Source organism: Mesoplodon densirostris, chromosome 17 (assembly GCF_025265405.1).
Source record: "Mesoplodon densirostris isolate mMesDen1 chromosome 17, mMesDen1 primary haplotype, whole genome shotgun sequence".
Lineage (NCBI taxonomy): Eukaryota > Metazoa > Chordata > Mammalia > Artiodactyla > Ziphiidae > Mesoplodon > Mesoplodon densirostris.
In genome coordinates this window covers 50,028,775-50,050,491 of record NC_082677.1, presented here as the reverse complement: position 1 = coordinate 50,050,491, position 21,717 = coordinate 50,028,775, and the positions used below count along the sequence as shown (strand labels likewise).

General features: G+C 43.4%; 1 protein-coding gene across 1 annotated transcript in view; it reads right to left on the bottom strand.

The window, feature by feature from the left end:
- Positions 1–1,940: 1,940 nt before the first annotated feature.
- ACOD1 (aconitate decarboxylase 1) overlaps positions 1,941–21,717 on the bottom strand; it is a 60,903-nt gene continuing 41,126 nt past the window's right edge. The window contains exons 5-9 of the mRNA XM_060079778.1: positions 20,179–20,319; positions 6,303–6,464; positions 5,439–5,528; positions 3,802–4,007; positions 1,941–2,889 (exon numbers count right to left, since the gene is read on the bottom strand). Of these exons, the coding sequence (XP_059935761.1) occupies positions 1,941–2,889; positions 3,802–4,007; positions 5,439–5,528; positions 6,303–6,464; positions 20,179–20,319 (1,548 nt within the window). The remainder of the gene's footprint in view (positions 2,890–3,801; positions 4,008–5,438; positions 5,529–6,302; positions 6,465–20,178; positions 20,320–21,717) is intronic.

Here is a 21,717-nt window from a genome sequence, read left to right as displayed (position 1 = left end):
AATGTGGTATATCCATACAATGGAATGCTACTTGGCAATGAAAGGGAATAAAGTACTGATACATATGTGGAAAAATCTTAAAACTATTATGCTAAGTGAAAGAGCCAGACACATAAGACTATATATTGTATGATTCCATTTATATGAAATGTTGGAAAAGACAAAACTATAGAGATAGAAAGCAGATCATTGGCTGCTGGGGGCTGGAGATTAGGAGTGGGAATTGATTGCAAACAGGCCTGAGGAATGTTTGGAAGTGATAGAAGTATTCTAAAACTGGATTTCAGTGATATTTGCACAACTCTATACATTTACTAAAACTCATAAAATGTAAAATGGATGAATTGATGATACGTACAGTACCTGTTAATAAAACAAACATTTAAAAATGTGTTCATAGTCTTTGTATTTTTTAACTGGAGCATTTAGTTCATTTACTCTCTTCATAATTATATATATATTTGCATTTTTCCTATCATTTTTAAAATTTATTTATTTTTAAATAAATTTATTTATTTAATTTATTTATTATGTTTTGGCTGCGTTGGGTCTTTGTTGCTGTGCACGGGCTCCCTCTAGTTGTGGCAAGTGAGGGCCACTCTTCATTGCAGTGCACAGGCTTCTCATTGCAGTGGCTTCTCTTGTAGAGCACGGGCTCTAGGTGCATGGGCCTCAGTAGGTGTGACACGCAGGCTCAGTAGTTGTGGCTCGCAGGCTTAGTTGCTCTGCAGCATGTGGGATCTTCCTGGACCAGGGATTGAACCCATGTCCCCTGCATTGGCAGGTGGATTCTTAACCACTGAGCAACCAGGGAAGTCCCTCCTATCACTTTATATTGTGCTTTCTGTCTGTTCTGCCTTTTCTATATTTCTTTTTCCCCTCCTTTCTTACATTTCTTTGGATTATTTTTTCCTAATTCCATATTTCTCTCTCTAGTAACCTGAAGTGATACGTTCCACTGCTGTTTTATAATAGTCACTCTAGAAATGTCAACATACATACTTACAAATCAGTCTAGAGTTAATAGTGTTGCCCTTTTCTTGAATAACATGAGGAATTTAGAATACATTAACTATAACTCCCTGCTTGTATATATATATAATATGTATATAATGCTAATGTTGCAGTTTTTAACCCCACAAGACATTCTTATTACTTTATACAGTTTAATATATATCTGACTACCCACATATATACTATGTTTTGGCTGTCATTCTTTATTACATCTCAGACTCTACATCCATGATATTTGTCTCAAAAATTTTTTTGTAATGAAAGGTGATCTATTGTAGTGGTTAAGAGCATGACTTCTAGAGCCAAACTGCTTTATTTTTTAGACTGTTTTTTATTTATGCTTTAAAGATAGAGAAACTTAAGTAGAGGGTTATCCAGAACCATGGCCAGGGTCACATCTAGTCAATGGTAGAGGCAGGATTTGTAGCCATGAAGACCTTATTTTAAACCCAATGGCATCCCCTCCATTGTGAAGGGCTTCTGATAACCCATAGTGTAAGAAGTCCATTGGTGGCACAACAGACCAGAGCCCTTCTTCTGTCAGCAAGTTGTATGCAGAAGTTCAAATCCCTCTCAAACCTTGAGGTTCATGAAGTTCATAAATAACTCCTCTGAAAAGATTAAGCAAATCACAGGTGACCTGAATTTCAGCCTTATGAATGCTTATAAAATAAATTTCTCTGTGTTTCTTGCACCATTATCTTGCTATAGGTAACTGGCACTGTATTGCAAAATTTACAGGACAAGACTTCTTCCATGTATATCCAGTTCTGTGTCTGGACTGTCTTCAGCATGCTGCATTTATTCCCAGGCAGACCAAGAACAGACCCTTGCTCTGTAAAGCAAAGCATTGAATTTTCCCCAATATAAAGTCATTTAGATGTTGTTAAGCCTCAGGAGAGATTGCATGATGGAACTGTTAAATGCTAGAGAGATTTTGAAACTATCATCTCTGGTGGAGAGGGTTCTTTCAGAAGTGCAGTTAACATGGAGCAGTCTTCCAGGTATTCTAGGTTTTCTACTATCTCTATAAGCCTTTCTGCAGTGTGGCAGGACAACATCCTGCAGGCATTGGCTCTGAACTTTTCCTGTAGGTCTTTCTGGCTCAGAGGCTTCCTCCAGTGACCGTAGAAGGTATCAGAGCGCTCTGTGAAGAGGGAACCATCCTTGAGGGCAACACTTATCTCACAGTAGAGGGTGTTGAAATTTGGTAGGTTGTCCCGAGGGTGCTCCAGCTCTACCTTACCGAGCAACTCTCTTACCCGTGGCCTGTTGACCTGGTGTTTGTGGAATGACGAGACAGTGACGGCACCATCCAGCAGCGTGGCGCAGGCCACATACTGGAAGGAGTGGCGGGCCTCAGGCTCCGCGTCCGGGAAGGGCCTGTTCACATACCGGACATCTGGAATTCTAAGCACAATTCTCTCCGTGTGGTCAGTGGGAAGCAGGGCTCTGTCTCTTACAAGATGTTTTCTCACAGATGCAGCTGCGTCTGCCACCCAGTGCGTGGCCAAATGGGCAGGGAAAAGCTTGAAGGCCACATCCTGCTGGTCCAGCAGCCAAGTGTGTGAATCTACGTCTGGAAGGATATTGGGGGCATAGTTGGCATAGAAGGCCCCAAACCCTGACTCCATGTCCAAGACCTGTTTGTTTCCCTGGAGACCCAGCCTTGCCAGAAAAGCAGCTTCTAGCCCATGCCTGGCAGCATTGCCGACGTGAAGAGGCTTGGTCTGAGTGGCGGCATTCGCCATGGGTGCCCCAGCATGAGAAACAGCAATAGCCAGGGCCTCTTGGCACTCTGTCATGCTGAGCCCCAAAAATTTAGATGCTGCAGCAGCACTACCCAAAGTTCCCACCACTGAGGGGGGATGGAACCTGAAAAACAAAAAACACAAGAGTTGGAGACTTACAAACCTCAGCGCCCAGGGGGCAGTATAGCACAGTGGTCAGGAGCTTAGCTAATGGAGCAGCCCTAATGCCTAGGTTCAAATCTCAGCTCTTCCTCTTATTAGCTGTGTGATTTTTGGAAAAGTTATTCGGCTTCTCTGTATCTGTTTTCTCTTATATAAAATGGTCATAATAATAGTATTGACTTCATACGGTTTTGTGAGTTTTGAACGAATTTGCATGATTACAACAGTGCCTGACATAGTAAATTATTTATAAATGGTACTTTTGCAATTATTGCCAAAAAGGCAAAAGTAGTTGAGTGCTGAAAGCCTATGTAAGTAACTGTAACAATTTAGGGCCTTGTAGAAACCGTGAAAGTTCACTCAGTATTCCGATTTATTCCTCCCCCAGCAGGCTGGACCAAGGGGCAAAATAAATATTAGATTGAACCATATGATACAGTCAGCGTTTGACCATTTTTGATCTATGGATTGAACAGTTGGGTTTAGGATATTCTGAATGTTCCCATTAGTCTGAAGGACCCTAGCAAATACCAAAGTAGACTCTGCTTTGAGATGAGATGAGGGATAGTCAGAGTACCCACAGAGGCCAGAATGACATCATGCTGGGGTGAGAGGCTCCAATTTAGTCTATGGTCCTTGTTGCTTGATAGGCTCTCTAAACCCAGAGGAGACTTTTCACTAGTACTTCTGAGGTCACACCTTTGTATATGGATGTACAGTTTGATATGTGACTGGTTGAGTTGACTTATCTGCCAGCACTAACGTCAACATCTTCAACTGAGCCAACCTCTATATCAGAAAGATCTACAGAGATAACGACTAACAGATGAAGGGGAATGTGGCTGCCTCACGATGGGGCACAGTTTGTCCGTACCTCTTTGGTATGTCCTTGGCTTCCTTGGAGAAGTGCATTAATCGGCCTTGCACTTCAATACCAACGTTGAAAGCCAGCAGCAGGTCAAGGCCAGAACACTTTGAACTTGGAGGCAAGGCTTCTGATAAAGCCATGAGGACAGGAAGGACAGCTCCAGAAGGGTGGGTGGCAGGGTACCACGTGTCATCAAAATCCATTGAGTGAATCTATGTGAACAGATACATAGACAACAACTAAAACCTAAATGTATTTCCCTGAATGCAATGACTTTTGGACCAGTCAGGGTTTAGTTCAATAATAACCTTGTTTGATGTGAGATTTTTAGATCTGATTCTCTGAAAATTAAACCTATGAACTGGCTGCGATTTTTTTTTTTTTTTTTTTTTTTTTTTTTGCCGTACACGGGCCTCTCACTGTTGTGGCCTCTCCCGTTGCGGAGCACAGGCTCCGGACGCACAGGCTCAGTGGCCATGGATCACGGGCCCAGCCGCTCCACGGTGTGTGAGATCTTCCCAGACCGGGGCACGAACCCGTGTCCCCTGCATCAGCAGGTGGACTCTCAACCACTGCGCCACCAGGGAAGCCCTGGCTGCGATTCTTAATCACATGACTTGGCACTAGGCAGGCTGTCCTATGTCCAGATCAGGTGCGACCTCGGGGAGCAGCTAGTGAATCGCAGGGATCTTGGGTCTTACTCAGGTGCCACAGCCCTTGGAAAGATCTTTATCTACCTTACAAACAAAGCTGTAGAATTAGGGGGCTGCTTCTCCCTCCCTCCCTCTTCCACCTTTCAAACAAGTCACATGAAAAGTTTAATGTCATTTATTCCACATCAGGCCCTATTTTTTGAACCCTTTTATTACAAATAATTTCAAACTTATGGAGAAGTTGCAAGAACTCTTGAACCCAGTTTAACTATTAAGCTATATTTTAAAATCATTTGGTTTTTCCTTATACGAAATAGTAATAACCAGAAGTTCATTTAAAAATAGATTTTTGTCTACTAGTTGTGGCTGGTGCCCTTCCCACTGCTTACTTACTGGATGTTTACTTCTGGATGCACCATTAGGTTTGACTTTCAATATTCTGAACTACTGTCCCATAAACCATAAAAATATCTCAGAAATCCCAACAGGTTCATGTCCAAATTATATCTTTTAGACTGCCCTTGACACACAGAAAAAGCATAAAAATTGTCAGATGAGAAGGGCTGATTTTTGGTTCAGAAAATGTAGACAACTTATGGCCATTGTTTCTTTCTCAATAAATATCTGTTGAATGAATGAATGAATGAGAGGCTGGTTACTGGATAGAAGCTGATACTGCCCACAACAGAAAGAACTGACAAGGAATCGAGTCTGGATATTTAGTTTAGAGTTGAGATACCTTAGGGGCATTTTTATCTAAATACTTCCATCTTATTTCCTCTACCTCACAATTTGTTTGAAAAGCATCAATTCACTGTAAAAACGTGAAAACTGAAATTACTACAAGGAGAGAGGGCAGGCCACTTCACCTCTCTGAACTTCAGTGATCTCATCAGTAAGATATGGAAACTGGGCAATTTCTGAGATGTTTTCTGGCCCTGAAATTGTTCTGATTATTGAACAGTTACAAAAACATGGAAATCTCCTTACAGCCACACCGTTAAGGAAAGCAGCATATGTTGGTGGGAGCCTGAAGTCTGGCTGGCCCCAAACAGTGCTGGATACATTAGAAGTATAGATCTGAAACAAAAGAGTATCAATCAGTGATACAGAGTGTGAATCCAACATGCCAAGTCACCATCACAAGAGTTGTTCTTCATGTTTGGAGGCATTACTTTAATACTTCTTATTGAGCCCTTTGTGCTAGACTGAAGCCCTAGTCATTGGATTTCTTTCTTCCTTGTAGAAGAATATATAACTTTTTCTGTGGAAGGGAGAGGAGAAGCTGTTGCTCAGCCCCAGACTGTGATCCATAAGTGCGCCAAGGAATGAAGTCTGAATTTACTCTTATTTACTCCTGGAGGATAAATACTAGGAAAGGTGGACTCATCGTCTGTAGACCAAGCATATTCTTTGGAGAGTGGATGCTACATCTCTCACGTAATCACCTACTCTCTGCTCAGGGTGCTGGCCCAGGCTTTTCTCCAGAGAATCCTGAAGTCTTTGCATGAACAAATGGCCTGGGGCTATGGCTGCTAAGACTCTCAGGTAAAAATGTGCTTTCAGTCAGACTAGTAATCAACTTTGAGATTTTGCTAGCCTTGAGATTAAGACTGGTCTTAAGATAGTGACTTAGTAAAGGATGTGGGTGAATATTAAGACTCAGGTAATAAAGCATAGAAAAGTATAAAACTGTATACAACAACGCTATATACACCAAGCACTATCTCTAAAATGAAGAGTAGGGCAGTAGAACACAAACGCACGTCCCTGGGCGCACTTCTGGGTACACCTCACAAAAAGGCGCATGTGCACGCTTGGTTTTAGCTCTAAAGTAGACATTGAGCTTCTTACTTTACTGTATTCCCTGGCTTTGCGGAACACTTCTGTACCGGTTCCCAGGAACCCAACCCCCAGGGTGTCCAGAATCATCCTCTTGCTCCTCTGGATAACACGATCTGTCAGGTGTCCCACTTTCAAGCCGTGGATCACTTTGGCAAAGCTCTCTGTGACAGACTTTAAAGGGAAGAGCGTTAGAACAGTGCTTCACTCACTCTGTATTCACACACTTCCTTTCTACACGAGAACTGGAGGTACTTTTACGCAAAGAGTTTATACTCCACTATAGGAAACGCAGTTGGTTAAATTAAGTTCAGTTCCTAAAAAATGATGTGTACTGAACACATGTGTGAGGCAGAGGGATGTGGACATGAGCGATAGCCAGCTTCTGTCCTCAGTCGAGTGGAGGACACAGAGTAGCAAGCAGATAATGTGTGCTTGGGTGGTGGGCTCTGGTGGAGGCATGCAGAGGCTCAGACGGGGAGCAGGGGAGGGACGTCTCGCCTACCACATGGGCACGCCTGGGCGTGGGGTGCATTCAGACAGGTAGGAGCTGTCACTGGTAGACACGTGCCAGGTGTTGAGCCGAATGTTTTAAATACAATGTCTACTTAATACCCACTGGTCTCTAGGTATGTATCATGAGTCTCTTTCTGCAGGTGAGGAGACCAAGACCCAGAAAGGTGAAGTCCCCAAGTCCCACAGCTGTAACTTAGTTAGTCTGGACACAAACCCCTGTAGGACTAACTCCAAAATCAATGCATCTAGCTCTTAAGCCCCCATTTCCTGAGGAACACATACATTAGAAACCTGGATTTCCTGCTGAGAATGCACATTTCTGGTTCTCCATCCCACACCTCCAGAATTAGACCCTCCTCAGAACCAGAACATTTGGAAGCTTAGTACAGGGTTCTAGGTTTCCATTAAGCTCTCTAGGTGATTCCTAAGTGACTCCTAAGATAGCTCTAGTGCTGTCGTGTCCAACGTGGTAGCTACTCTCCACATCTGGTGATGGAGCGCTCCATGTGACTAGTCCAAACTGAGACGTGTCATCAGAGGAGAATAAACACTGGGTTTTGAAGACTTAGTAGGGAAACAAAGGAATATAAAGCATTTCATTAATAATTTTAAAATATTAATTACATACTGAAATTGATAATATTTGGGGTATATTGGTTAAATAAAATATATGCTTAAAATTCATTTCATCAGTTTCTTCTTTTTTTTTTGTACGCGGGCCTCTCACTGTTGTGGCCTCTCCCGTTGTGGAGCACAGGCTCCTGACGTGCAGGCTCAGCGGCCATGGCTCACGGGCCCAGCTGTTCCGCGGCATGTGGGATCTTCCTGGACCGGGGCACAAACCCGTGTCGCCTGCATCGGCAGGCGGTCTCTCAAACACTGCGCCACCAGGGAAGCCCCATCAGTTTCTTCTTACTTTTTTACAATATGCCTACTGGAAACTTTAAAATTACACTCGAGAACCACTGCCTGCTCTTTCTGTTGGTGGAGTCTTGCTGGAGGAGTAGATACCTGAGCTGCTTATGAAAACTTCTGGGAGTCAGCCAGGCGAAGGTGCTGAGAATGAAGATGGAGGTTAAAGGCAGAGGTAGCAGCGTGGGCTGGGGCTTGGTGGGTGTTGGTGCGGGGCGGTGCCGTGAACTGGGCAAAATCCAGCCACAGGGCTGCCCACAAGGGGCAGAGATGACAGGGAGAATGGATTTGCAGGCCAGGGCCGAATGGTGAAAGTTTTATTATGCTAAAGACCGGGACGTCATCAGGGAGCCATAGTGCTGTCTTAAGAGGGGAAGAAGCGTGATCAGAGCTGTGTTTTGCAAAGATCTCTGTAGGTACTCACGTAAAGAATAGATGGGGAGGGGTAGACAGGGCAGGTAAGAGACCGACGCCACAGGTTCTGGATGGGGAAACGGCAGTGCCATTTGCCGTGAGAGGGAACACAGGAAGAGGAGCAGACTTCTGGGCAACGATGCTGGGCTTATCGTGAACTTGTTGAATGTGAAGTGCGTGTGGTCATCCTAGTCGAGAGGACCTTATGTTTCTACCCACAAACCAGATAAAGAGCATGTCTGTTACGTAGTTAAAAACATCCTTTCATGTTTCACTCTATGCCTAGCACTTGGTACCACTTAGTAAATGTTAGGTCTCTTCCCTTCCCTGCTCTGATTACTGCGTCATTATACAACTTCTTTGTCTCTGTGAACATCAGATAACTCATTTTAAAACGTGAGCTATAGGATGGAGGTGGGGGCTTATTGGATAGAGGATCTGGGATGTCTGGGGCTCTCTAACGCTAAGCTCAGTGCAAGAGCAGAGGTGCAAAGATAGAACCAGTTCCCAGCTGAAAGTCCTTCAACCTGGCCACCCACTTGTCGACTTGTCCTATATTTTCAATCCCTAGGCTGTCAAGCCAGGGAAACCTTGCCATTTGCGAAACAATGGGTTGCTTTTTATGTCTCTGAAGCTTTGCTAGAACAATGAGAGGACGCTGATGTGGGAGGAAGCAGGAGAGGAGATGGCTGGAACAGAGAAAGGGGTCTGGGATGCAAGTTTCAGGTTAGGGTGGAGAATAACAATAACTTGGACTTTCATGTGGCTAGAAATCTGGGTAAACATTTTAGGGACAGAGAAGGGAAGGAGGGAAAAGAACTGGCTTGATGATTTACCAACTAAAACTTAGAGATTCAAGCACTGGTTGGATCCTTTCTTATAAGCAAAACTACCTCTTTTTGACCTCTCTTCTCATCCCCACAATTCCCACAGTGGAGGCAATTAATGATGGATTGTTCATCCATTCAGGGTTAGATCTGACCTGGGAGTGCCTTCTGGGGCAACGTCTATGCCTGGGGAGAATGTATTTGCAGGGCGCCACCATGGAGCGCGGGAGGTGATTGGGGCATCCATCCACACAATCCCACGGTGCTAGTGACTTCTGAAAGTAGGGCCCCAATGGACCCCCTGACAAGTCCTGAACACCACCCCATGTCCCAAAGAACAAACAGCCTCCTTCTGGCCCCTGAGGAAGGGAACACTAGGAAATAAACATGCAGCTGCTCAGCTGTCTTTAGCCTTGTGCCCATCTATTTCTAAAATATCTTTTTGGTCTTTTTTTGTGTGTGTGTGGTACGCGGGCCTCTCACTGTTGTGGCCTCTCCCGTTGCAGAGCACAGGCTCCGGATGCGCAGGCCCAGTGGCCATGGCTCACTGGCCCGGCTGCTCCGCGGCATGTGGGATCTTCCCGGACCGGGGCACAAACCCGTGTCCCCTGCATCAGCGGGCGGACTCTCAACCACTGTGCCACCAGGGAAGCCCCTTTTTGGTCTTTTTTATTTTCTCCTGGCATTAACATCTGTTCTTAGTAAAATACTATGATTAATGTAAAAATTAAGGTGAAATATGCAGTTATTTAATAAATATTTCAGGAGTTCTTGTTATGTGTCTGCCCTGTGCTAAGCACTCTAGAATACCAAACCAAGATGTTATGGCTCCCACCACAAAAGACTTATCTTCTCCAGGGGACTAAGGACAGTAGACAGATAATTAGACAAGCAATCTGGCAATGCCATAATGGATACATGCCAAACTAGAAGGTTAAAATTCTATGAACTTATAATGATTTGTTTTCTTCCTGATTTTATACCAGAGAATTATGTCTATTCTTGATAAAACGTTGATAAAAAGCAAAATACAGTTAAATAGACCACCCAGAGGCTATGAGAAATATTAAAATCACATTTTTAAAGTAGAAGCAGGTAGCTCTTAAAAGGAGAGAGCAACTGAGGAAATCGAGAAGGAAAGGAAAGCTAGAAAAACCAGTTTAAATAAGCCACATAAAAGGAAACAATACCTTGAGCGTCATGTTGTTCTAAAGAGGAGGTCTGTCTCAGGAGTGAAGTGGGGAGAAATTTGGTTGCTGACTGTCTTTATACTCCTCTCTTCTCTCAAACTCACTCTCTTTCACTTTGTTCTAACATGAAAGTTTCCACCATTTCAACACCTCCCAGCTAAACTTACTTCAACTTCCTCTGCCATGAGTTGTTTAACTTACCAGTAAACTAAATAAATAAACCTAAGAAGTACAGGAGCAATGATCATATGATTCCTCACAGATATCAGAAAAGTACATTGAGGGCAAAACTAGGCTTGCGTCTTGTGGGCTTCCCTGGTGGCACAGTGGTTCAGAATCTGCCTGCAAATGCAGGGGACATAGGTTCAAGCCCTGGTCCAGGAAGATCCCACATGCCGCGGAGCAACTAAGCTCGTGCGCCACAACTACTGAGCCTGTGCACCTAGAGCCTGTGCTCCACAACAAGAGAAGCCACCACCATGAGAAGCCCGCACACCACAACAAAGAGTAGCCCCCGCTCACCGCAGCTAGAGAAAGCTGGCGTGCAGCAACAAAGACCCAACACAGCCAAAAATAAAGTAAATAAAATAAATTTTAAAAAAAACCAAAAAGCTAGGCTTGCATCTTGTGCCTAGATGCCATATGTCAAAATCAGAAAAATATTCACACTCTTTTATCTAGGTATTCTACTTCTAAAAATTTATCCTAAGGAAATAGACATGGCTTTATGGGAAAAAATTAGCAAATGAAATAAAATAAAATTCATAGACTTACAATATTAAAAATTGGAAAAAATCAAATGCCTCCCCCCCAATAGTGGCTTGGTTAAGTAAAATACAGCATGTACGGTATTTAAGGTACACTCTCATTTTTCCCTTCCATTTCACATCTGCTAGTCACCATTGTCAAGGGACAAAAGTACCAGAAGTTCCTGGTAGCTTGCGATTAAGAACTTAGAAGGGCATTGGACATTAATCACACTTCTCAGGTGTTCCTTGATTTGTTCCTGAACTACGTTTTTCAGTATATGCAGATCTGTGTTTCCTGGTCCTCTGCCTGGCTTCTGGGATCTATTGCCTGCCGCCCTACTATTGCCCAAGTGGGCTTCAACACAGCTTGTCCAAGCCTTTTTGTTTATAATCAGTCACTGTGGGTTGGCTAGTCTGAACCCAGCTCTGGTCCTCTAGGGAACTGTGATTGCCCTTGGGCTGTCTAGTCCTGGCCAATTGGTTTGTACTTACAGTGGGTACCAACAATCAGGTTATTTAAAATTTGAGCTTGTTGTTCCAGGTGTAGTGGCGGAATTCTTCTTTGAGGGGGTTTGTATTTTAATTTTAGAGGAAGTCTCCAGGAGCCTTGTGGCTCTACCCCCATCCTGTTATAGAAGGGAGAGTTTGAGACAAAGAGAAACTAAATGGCTCTGCATAAAAATGCAAAAGGCTGTCTTTCTTGTGGTCAGACAGTACCTCTAGGAGAAGAGGTTAGGTGGTTTGCTTCTCTTGGTTGGAGCCTGTGAAGAAAGAGTCTGGGGCTCTGGAGACAGGGTCAAGGGCAGGGTCAGTGGGAATCCCTGTGGATTGTTGGGGGTGATACCCTGGTTATAAGTCAGAACTACACACAGGTGAGGGGTGAGGCTGGAGGTGAGGAGGTGGTCAGTGGGGATCCCCACGTGGAAGGACTTAGGCAGACAGATTTAAGGAGCCGTGGAATCAAATATCTACTTTGAAGTTTTTCTTTACAATATAATAATTGTTTGTCATGCTCAGGAAAGTTTGTTACATACTACAACCTAGTGTCAGCCATGCTTTGGGGAGTGAAGGCAGGGCGGTTGTTTGTGCATAAAGAAGGCTTGGAGGGTGGGGGGCTTCCCTGGTGGCTCAGCGGTTGAGAGTCCGCCTGCCGATGCAGGGGACATGGGTTCGTGCCCTGGTCCGGGAGGATCCCACATGCCACGGAGCGGCTGGGCCCGTGAGCCATGGCCGCTGAGCCTGCGCATCCGGAGCCTGTGCTCCGCAACAGGAGAGGCCACAACAGTGAGAGGCCCGCGTACCGCAAAGAAAAAAAAAAAAAAAAAAGAAGGCTGGGGGTACCAGTCAGAGGGATAAGTGACCGGCAGCAGACTGGGGGTGGAGGTACTTTTTGGTTATCCTAAGTAGTAGAAAAGTCAAAAGAAGGGGGTCTGATTGTACCTAGTTGAATGATACAAGAAAGAGGGACTTGAAAGGATGACGCTGGGAGATGTTTGGATTCTCTTCTTAAGCCAACTGTGGCCTGAGGTGGGCTTCCCAACCATGGTCCAGATTGGGGAAACCCAGAGCCAGGCTCAGGATTGGCACCCACAGTGGTTGTGGGCAACAGGGTACCATTTCAGACAATCTGTTTTAGATCAGTGGACTCCAAACCCAGGTTCCAGTGGACGGGTGAATTTCTGTATCCAAAAGTAAAATGAATATTTGGGAATAGGGAGCAAGTTGGGTATTTGGGGCCATTTGGATAGACTCCAGCAAGTAAGAACAATCGTACTATAAGATTTTGTGATTTATTGCTAGATAGTTTACATCAGTTGGTGTTAAGAGTAATCTCATCGAGTTGAAAGGAAACAGACATCTAGTTTGAAAAACACTCAAAATAGAACTCTCTAAGAATTATCTCAGTTGGGAGTCCTGGAGTTTTCAGCTTACTTAGATATTTAGAGACTCCTAAGACCACTTCTACATGAAAGTGAAGAATGGGCTATGCTGGCTTCAACCGTCTCACCATGGAAAAACTTTATCAAGTGATGATGAGCTTTATCAAGTCTGATGAGCTTTGATGGAGGTGCTGTCACGTAGTGACTCTGGGCTCTCACTTTTTGTCACTATTGAATTCGAAGATGCCGTTAGTTCAATTATTTGCTTGCTTAATTACTTTGTGTTTTTATGGAACTGTGACCGATTTAAAGACTAAAGCCCTCTGTAATTAGAATCACTTTCTAACTATCTAGGGGCTTAAATGATAAATTGTAGATTGACTGGCACCTCTCTAATCAAAAACAATTGATGGCTTCCAGTTGCCTCCTTGATCCTAGCTCTAAGTAGAAGCCAGATTATTTTTAAAAGCAAATTTTATCTTCCATCACTGTCTGGAGGGGAAGCAGTGTAGAGAGCAGCCCCATGAAGGCCCACGTGGGGCGGAACTGAAGCCTCCTGCTAATGGTGGGTTTGGGTGAGCATCTTTCCATAGCAAACCCAGTCTTCAGAGACCTAGCTGGCAACTTAACTGCAACCTCCTGAGAGACCCAAAGCTATGCCTCCCAGCTAAGCTGCTCCAGGAATCCTGACCCTCAGAAACTGTTAAGATGATAAAGGTTTGTTCTTGTAAGGGGAAAAGGCTTGAGGGTAATTTGTTACACAGTAATAGACAATACAAACTCCAACCTGCTAATATGCCTTACACGGGCCCTTAGGATCGGACCTGAGTTCTCTCTTCATTCTCACATTGGGCCACCCAAGGGGCCAAGATCTTCATGCCTTAGGGACCTTTGTACCAGTGATTCCCTCCCACTTCTTGTGTCTTCTCCCCACATCATACTTCTTTCTTCTCCCCTCACCCCACAACCTTCTTCTCCTCATCTTCCATCTAAGACAGTGGTTCTTAGCCAGAGATGAGTTGTCCCCCAAGTTGTCTGGAGACATTCACGCAAGTTGTGGCATCTAGTGGGTAGGGCCCAGGGATGCTGCTAAACATCCTACAATGTAGAGAACAGCCCCCTACAACAACAAATTAATTGGTCCAAAATGTTAATGGTATTGAAGTCGAGAAACCCCTATCTAAGTGTGGAGGTTACATCTAGGAGGCCTCCAAAACATGCCAAGTTTAGGTCAACACATTCACCTGCATGTACCTATAGGGCACAAAGTTTCCCTCTTTATATTCCTTATTAGATAGGGAAGTTCTGTTTAGGAAGGGAACTGATATACCCCATTGATCACTACATCCAGAGTCTCACACATAATAGGTACTCAATAAATTTTTGTTGAATGAATTAATGTAAACCCAATGCTTTCTATAAGTCAATCATACTAACACATGAATGAAATTTAATCCTTCTTTATTCCCAGTGGAAATGTGTCAGGAAGGTATTCTTTTTAATGTCTGTGGGTTTGTTTTTTTTTTTTTTTTTTTGCGGTATGCGGGCCTCTCACTGTTGTGGCCTCTCCCATTGCGGAGCACAGGCTCTGGACGCGCAGGCTCAGCGGCTATGGCTCACGGTCCCAGCCGCTCCGCGGCATGTGGGATCTTCCCGGACCAGGGCACGAACCCATGTCCCCTGCATCAGCAGGCGGACTCTCAACCACTGCACCACCAGGGAAGCCCCCTTAATGTCTGTGGTTTTATACTACTGTGGAGTGCTGGTCTGCCAGCAAGTAGAATACAATGAACAGATCTTTCTGTTTCTCTTGACAACAGCAGGTCCAGCTATTCGGGATGGCTTGTGAACATGAGCTATCAGAGTAAATCAGGAATATTTGAAACAACAAATGAGAAATGTGAGAATGCAGACTATTTCTAAAAAGGAAAAACCATTTAATACAGTCAACTTTGCCCAGAATAGCTGATTTTGCATATTTGAATTTTGGTTTTCCTTTTTCTGCCTTGCCCTTCCTGTGTAGTCTGATGAGTCAATCTCCAGACTGTAATTACTAAGTTTCATTTTTGGGGAACGCTTATGTTTTATCAGAGAGCACAGTGGTAGCAGCCAGGGTTCCTTCCCCTGATTAGTTCTTTGTTAGTTCCTTTGGGATATTGAAACATACTTACCATAAGAACATTTTGTAAAGGAGAAAACTTTGGGGCAAAGTGTATTTAATTTCCTTAAAAGAGCACCACAGTAATAACAGCCATCAAAATCTCCAAGGCTTACGCCATTATCTATCTGCCATTATTCTGGTTCCATTTTTCCCAGGCCCTAGAGAATAAGATAAAACCAAATTTTAATGTGAAAACTTCAGTAAGACATCAAGAGAGAATGTTTTAAAGCAATATTTAAGAGAATGTCTCACAGAGTCAATGGTTACCTTGTGTATATGTTCTTTATATGTTCTCTCTCTGTGTGTGTATGTGAACTTTTTACCAACTTATTACATTTTGGATGGAATTTTGAAAGTGCTCAGGAAGGAATTAGGTTCCTATGAAGTGAGGACTTTAAAATAGCGAAGGAATGTGTGGCTGTAAAATCATTGCTTCAATATAATTGACTCAGCATAATTTTTTGTGAAAACATTTTTCCATTTGTGAAAGCTGAGGGTGGTTATAATTTATCCTCTAAAGCACTCTACCTCAAAGAAAAGTATTGTTTGTAGCTTTTCTCATAAGCACAAAATAGCTTGTTAATATTTCTTAGTTAACTCGTAAATGCTGAATGATTATCCACAGGCTGTATTGCTCTGCATCCGATGTTGGCAAAAAGAAGAATAAAATGGATGGATGCCTTATTTGAAGAAATCTGGTAGACATTTAAAAAATATTCCTTCAGAAATTGTGTATGCACATTTACCAGGCAGAATAGATTCTAAGTACTTCCTCCTCTTTTGAAGCTAGAATTGTTGTGGACCTCAAAAGAAATGTGGTTAAGCATTTCAGCAGCAAAAGTCTAGTTATTTCCTTTTGATATTCCCATTTCACACCAGAGACTCTTTTTCAGATGATCAAGTCTTTCTTCAGCTCCAGGAAATTTTCTTCTGTTGTTTTCTTGATTCAGTTCCCTGTCTATTCTCCTTCTGAACATGTATTAGGTAGATATTGTTTCTCTTGCCTTTATCCTACATATCTCCACTTGATTCTTGTAATTTCCATATTTTTACATTTCTGTTTAATGTTCTGATAGGACTGCATGACTTGGTCTTCCAATCACTAATTTAGTCTTCATTTGTGCCCTTCTGCTATTCAGCTCTTTTAATGAGTTTCTTATTTTGGCAATAATTTTTTTTATTTTATTTTATAAGAACTCATTGTTCTCTGGTTAACATTTTACATAGCATCATTTTCTTATTTTATGGCTACTGTAAGTTAATCTCCTTGAGAAAATTACTTTAAAATTAAAAAAATAATCTTTTTTTTCTGTTTCTTCTGGGATCATTCCCAATACTTCTTCATCTGGTACCTCTCTTTCAGGCTGTTGGTTTTCCTCCTGTTTATTCATGATGAGTCCCACATGAGTCAGACAGCTCACCAGTGTTGCGACATGACTCTTGACTGCAGCATCACTCTGTCTATGGTGGATGCTCTTCCATCCCTTCAGTCCCCCGATCTAGAATGATGACTCCTGGGCTTGGAGACCATGGGGCCTCCCTGGTCAGATCTTAAGGTAGTTCTCAAACTTAGCTAAGGTGAGAGGTACTGGTCAGGATACAAAAATATGAGGGCTGGGCTTCCCTGGTGGCGCAGTGGTTGAGAGTCCGCCTGCCGATGCAGGGGACACGGGTTCGTGCCCTGGTCCGGGAAGATCCCACATGCCGCAGAGCGGCTGGGCCCGTGAGCCATGGCCATTGAGCCTGCGGGTCCGGAGCCTGTGCTCCGCAACGGGAGAGGCCACAACAGTGAGAGGCCCGCGTACTGCAAAAAAAAAAAAAAAAAAAAAAAAAAATGAGGGCTAACATGGTCAGCCATGCTTGCATATTACAGTTTTAACTCACAAAAAGAAAAAAAAAGCTGCAGACCACAGAACCTACAGAGAGAACTTCACGTTTACTCAATGCCATCTCACTTTGGTAGAAATTTTGGATCAAACCACCACCAGACCACTGGTAGTCTCCAGATTTCTCTCCTTAGGTCAGTGTCTACTGCTTGGCCAGTCAGTCATGGCAGGGGTGCTGGGGTCTTGTGGGACCTGTGTGATCACTTAGTCTTCAGAGGGGGACCATGGGTGTGCCATACATTATTTGGCTTGTCTTCTCAGGTGTGACGATATTCTTCCAATAATTGTCATTGTTTACTTTTCATATTCTTTTCTTATTTTACATGTGGCTTTGACTGCCCCCATTCAGTTCAGCATAGGCCACTAAGCAGGATATTTCACTGATGTCTCAGTGATTTTATCCCCTTGTCCTCCGTTTGCATATTTTCCTTATGGTTGATAAACTAGAGTTCTAAAACTCGCTTCATGAAATTAGAGCAGGGGGAGAGAGAGAGAGAGAGAGAGAACAAAGAGACATCAAGTGACAGCTGGGGCTGGGCCCCATGGAAACATCAGCTACGGACTCACCTTGGTACATGAGCACATTCACAGGACTGGTTATCAGTTTTGCAGGTCTTTTTTTTTATCAGTGCACCCATGACTGACTTGAGTCTTGGGGGCTCACTCACACTAACCCAAGTTATTTGAGAACAGAGAGTTAATCAGAATGCCAGTTGGTTAATTTACATTGATCAGAATCCCATAGGGTCTTCCATTTAAGCCCTTTTCTTTATCAGGGTCCCCAGGAAGTTAAGTTAGCAGTGTTCACTTGGGCAGAACCGATTTGGCCCAAGATGGCAGAAGATTTGACTTCCAGCACACCTTGAGGAATGGGTGCTGAGAGCTGCCTGTCCAGGCTGTGGAAGAACTGCTGTCCTTGCCCCATGAAATCTCCCACCTCCCTGGTGCCCAGACACATGCGTCCACCAGATTCTCTGCTAGATACACTTGGCCAGATTCTTACTTTGCTCTCCATAAATTACCTTTATGTTGTTAGCCTTTTAGTCTTTGCTCTGTGAAGACATGGTACTAACTTACAGCACAATGCAATCAGACATTCCTGGGTTTTTCATTTTATGCCCCAAACACATCAGCCTTGTCTGTTGGCATGCTGGGTGAGCTCTATACCCTCTTCATTTACTACACAATAAAACACAGTCTCTGGGTAGCAACAGCATGACAACTAATAGGTAAAACTCACTGTTGTCATGTTTCAATATGAGAAAAATTACTGTCAGTTGAAATGTCTGTCACAATTCATTCAAAGTATACAGAATTAGCCATGCATTTCAACATCTTAGTATTTCCTCAAAATTTTAGAAAAACACTTAAAATGAATGTGGCATCTTCTGATTTTTCTGAGACTTGGTATTTTCCATATGACTACTTGGGTTCTGCCTTCTGGAATTTCTACTTATCCCTGCTCCTTTCCTTCCTCCCTCTATAATTCACAGAGAACATTCTTCTTTTTCTGCAGTTTAACAAACATAACAGAATCTAGTTTGCAAAGATTTTTAAACTTTCTGACTGGTTTCATTCCTTGAATCAGTGTTATTCTTTTTTCCATCAACTAAAAAAAAAAAAATTTGTCTTGGTCTCAGATGTGTGGAAAATGGGAAAAGGAATGGTCAAAATCAACAAGAATCTTCTGTATGTGGGAGAACACTGTGCTAAGGACTGTGGATGTGGAAGTGAGACAGGAGGGAAGGGGGCAGGGCACAACCATTACTGCTGAGGGTAAAACAAAAACCAGTCAGAACCGATTTGGCCCAAGATGGCAGGAGATTTGACTTCCAGCAGACCTTGAGCCTCATTATACGCTCGTTGTAATACATTAGCATGTGCTAAACAACACACCCGCAGGTGCCATGACAGTACCAAGGCTGACCATAAAAGGCCAGAAAGTGGGCAGTGGCCCAATTCCTGGAAAATCACCACCCCTTCCCCAAAATAGCTGGAATAATACACCTACTCATTAGCCTATGAAATTACCCAGCCCATAAAAACTAACCACCCCATATTTTGGGGCTGCCTCTCTCCTTCTGAGATGGCCCAGACTCTGTCTATGTAGTGTGTATCTACCTGAAGAAACTTGCTTTCACTTTACTATGGCTTGCCTTTGAATTCTTTCCTGCACAAAGCCAAGGACCCTCACTTGGTGGCCCCATCCCAGGGACTCACCCGAGACCTGGGACATGACCATCCTCTCTCATCCCATTTTCCTGCAACAGAATAATAAGATGGTGGGAAGATGTAACTAAAATCAAAATCTTCTCTCAACCCTGAAATGTGCTCCACAGAGGTAACAGAGAAAGAAAACACTTTAATTATTGAATAAGCATTAAACCAGAATGTGATGCCCCTCACAGGCAGTCCCCAAAGAGACTGCAAAGACAGAAAAGAGTCTCACCCCCTTCTGTAGCCAAGCAGACACTATGCATTGCATACATGTTCTCGAGATAAACAATAACTAGTCCTCAAGTCAGAGGACTTGATAACACCTTTTGTCATACATACTTCATTCTAAATTTACCTGGTAACTGAGGTGACCGTTGGCTAATTGACTTTATTCAGAGGAAAAACACACTTCTCATCTCTTCATGAAAGGAAGTAGCTTGCAATTTGGAGCAAGGCACCCACCAAAGTTAGGCTCCAGTACCTATCAGCAGTCTCTGCCCCATTCTGGGTGCTGTGTGAACAAATGTGTGAGGGAGTGCATACATCTGGACCCTAAGTGAGTATGGTGGTTCCAAGTCCCTACCTTGTTCTGTTTTTTGACCAGCTGAAATCGCATTTTAGTGCTGGGAGTAACATTCCACCTGTATATCCCACAATGGACAGTGGGGCTTTCCTGAAAGGCTCTGGAATTGCTCTGCATCCATGGACTTCTGGAATGTCAGGGACAAGTTTCAGTTCGGGAACTCACCTCGGGGAAGGATGAAAGCTGACAGTGGGATCAGTTGCCATCAGGGAGTAAAGAGGGAGAGTTTAGAGAGGCAAGCTGGCCACTCCAGCAGGTCCCTCTGGGAAAATATCTCCATGGGGTTACCTGAGTGAGTGGGCTGGATCCAGCCCTGAGTGCTGAGCTCTTCTGGTGAGGGATCTCACCCCTCACAGGAGGCTGAGGCATGGACCAGAAGGCCAGTGTGTCATTTTACACTTTGGATGTTCCTTTACGTTGCAAAACTGGATGTATTCACTGTGTAGGGTCCTTCCCTATGGCACTGTGGCTGGGACGTCAGATGAGTAATGGGATGTTGCTTGCTGAATGTGAAACTGGAGTCAGCAGTGGCAGAAATTTGAGGGACATTTACCAAGACTTTGGGAAAGGTAGACATCCCTGTTCCACACGATGGATACTTCTCTTTGGTCTTCCTCAAATGTAAGATCTTGCCTTTGTTTGCTTTTTTACTTTGTTCCTCTTTGGAAATTCCATATTGATCATCTTCCTGTTGCTGCAACACACAGACACGTGACAGCACATTGTTTGGACACCTTTTCAGTGTAGTTCTAATAAGTTAAAACTGAGTTCTGGTAACTGGGAAATTGGCAGCTTACTTTGGACTATCATATGTCCCTGAAGTATCCTTGTGTCCTGAGGTCCTGTCATAACTCTTAGAAATCTCTCCTTTCCTCCCTTCCTTAGCACAGGTCATTTGTGTAGAACTCAGTCATTATGTGTGGATTTTGCTAGTGGTAATCTTTGAGTGGTAATCTGTAGAATCAGTCCCAGTCTGGGAGGCACCTTATGTTGCTCCAATGTGCTAATAATAAGGATTAGACCCACGAATGTATGAGACTAATCATGTCTGAAAGTCTCAAAGTCTTAAGGTAAATAATTAGTGGAAAGTTGGGGTGGAAGATAGAAAATCATTAGGAATGAGATGACTGAAAAAATAAGTCCAAATGCAAGGTTGCATAAGGACCAATAAGGATAGAGTAGGAGAGTGAGATAAAAAAATAAGAGCTGAGATACAATGCCCCAGGGTACAGTTGTACAGGTTGTGAGCTGTTCAATGATGCCATACATAAGAGGGCTCCATTCACACCATAGGCATTGTAGTTTTGCATATTTATTATGATAATTGCAGAAGAGAGGACATGACTTTTTTAATTCTAATAAAATCAGTATATTATAACAATTTTTCTGACAGTGAAAGTGTGCTGGGAGATAGTTCCTCATGGGTCTCACATGTATCTTCACATTTTGCTAGCAGAGGCATGGACTGTTTATTCCGGATTGTCTTTTCAAGGATGTATGGAGCAAACAGCCATGGAAAGTAGAAATATTACTTCTCTGGAGTAAAGGATAGGCAGGCTTACTGGTCATGATAAAAGGTTTAGGTTCCCTAAGTTCAGGGGTCTTCTCCTGTAACAAAGCCCACGCATGTGCAGATGTCACCTGGCCCTCTGTGCATTGTTGTGAGAAAAAGAGCTTGGGGAATTGGTGCAAGAAAAAGCAGACACTCTGGCTACAGCTATTTCTGTGAGTAATAAAGTCCTTTGTCTCTGGCCCAGGAGTTTCATGGATGGTCTTCTGCCACCATCCATGAAACTGGCTGGCTAACATGTTAGCTTGCATGTAGGTCTGACACCTCAGACCCTTCTCAGTTATTAACACAGTGTCTTAAAGAAGGGAAACATTTTTCTGAATCGCAAAAGTCACTATATAGACTAGCAGTGGCTGGGGAAGGAGGTAAGCCCAGAGCATAACTATGAAGGAGAGAAGGAGGAGATAAATACACAGGGATTGTGTTTTTCTAGCCATTTTGTTTCTCATTTACCTATGTTTGGGTCCATCACAACTTCCAGGATCAATGCTGACAAGCATAAAGGAGTGTAAGATGCTCAAC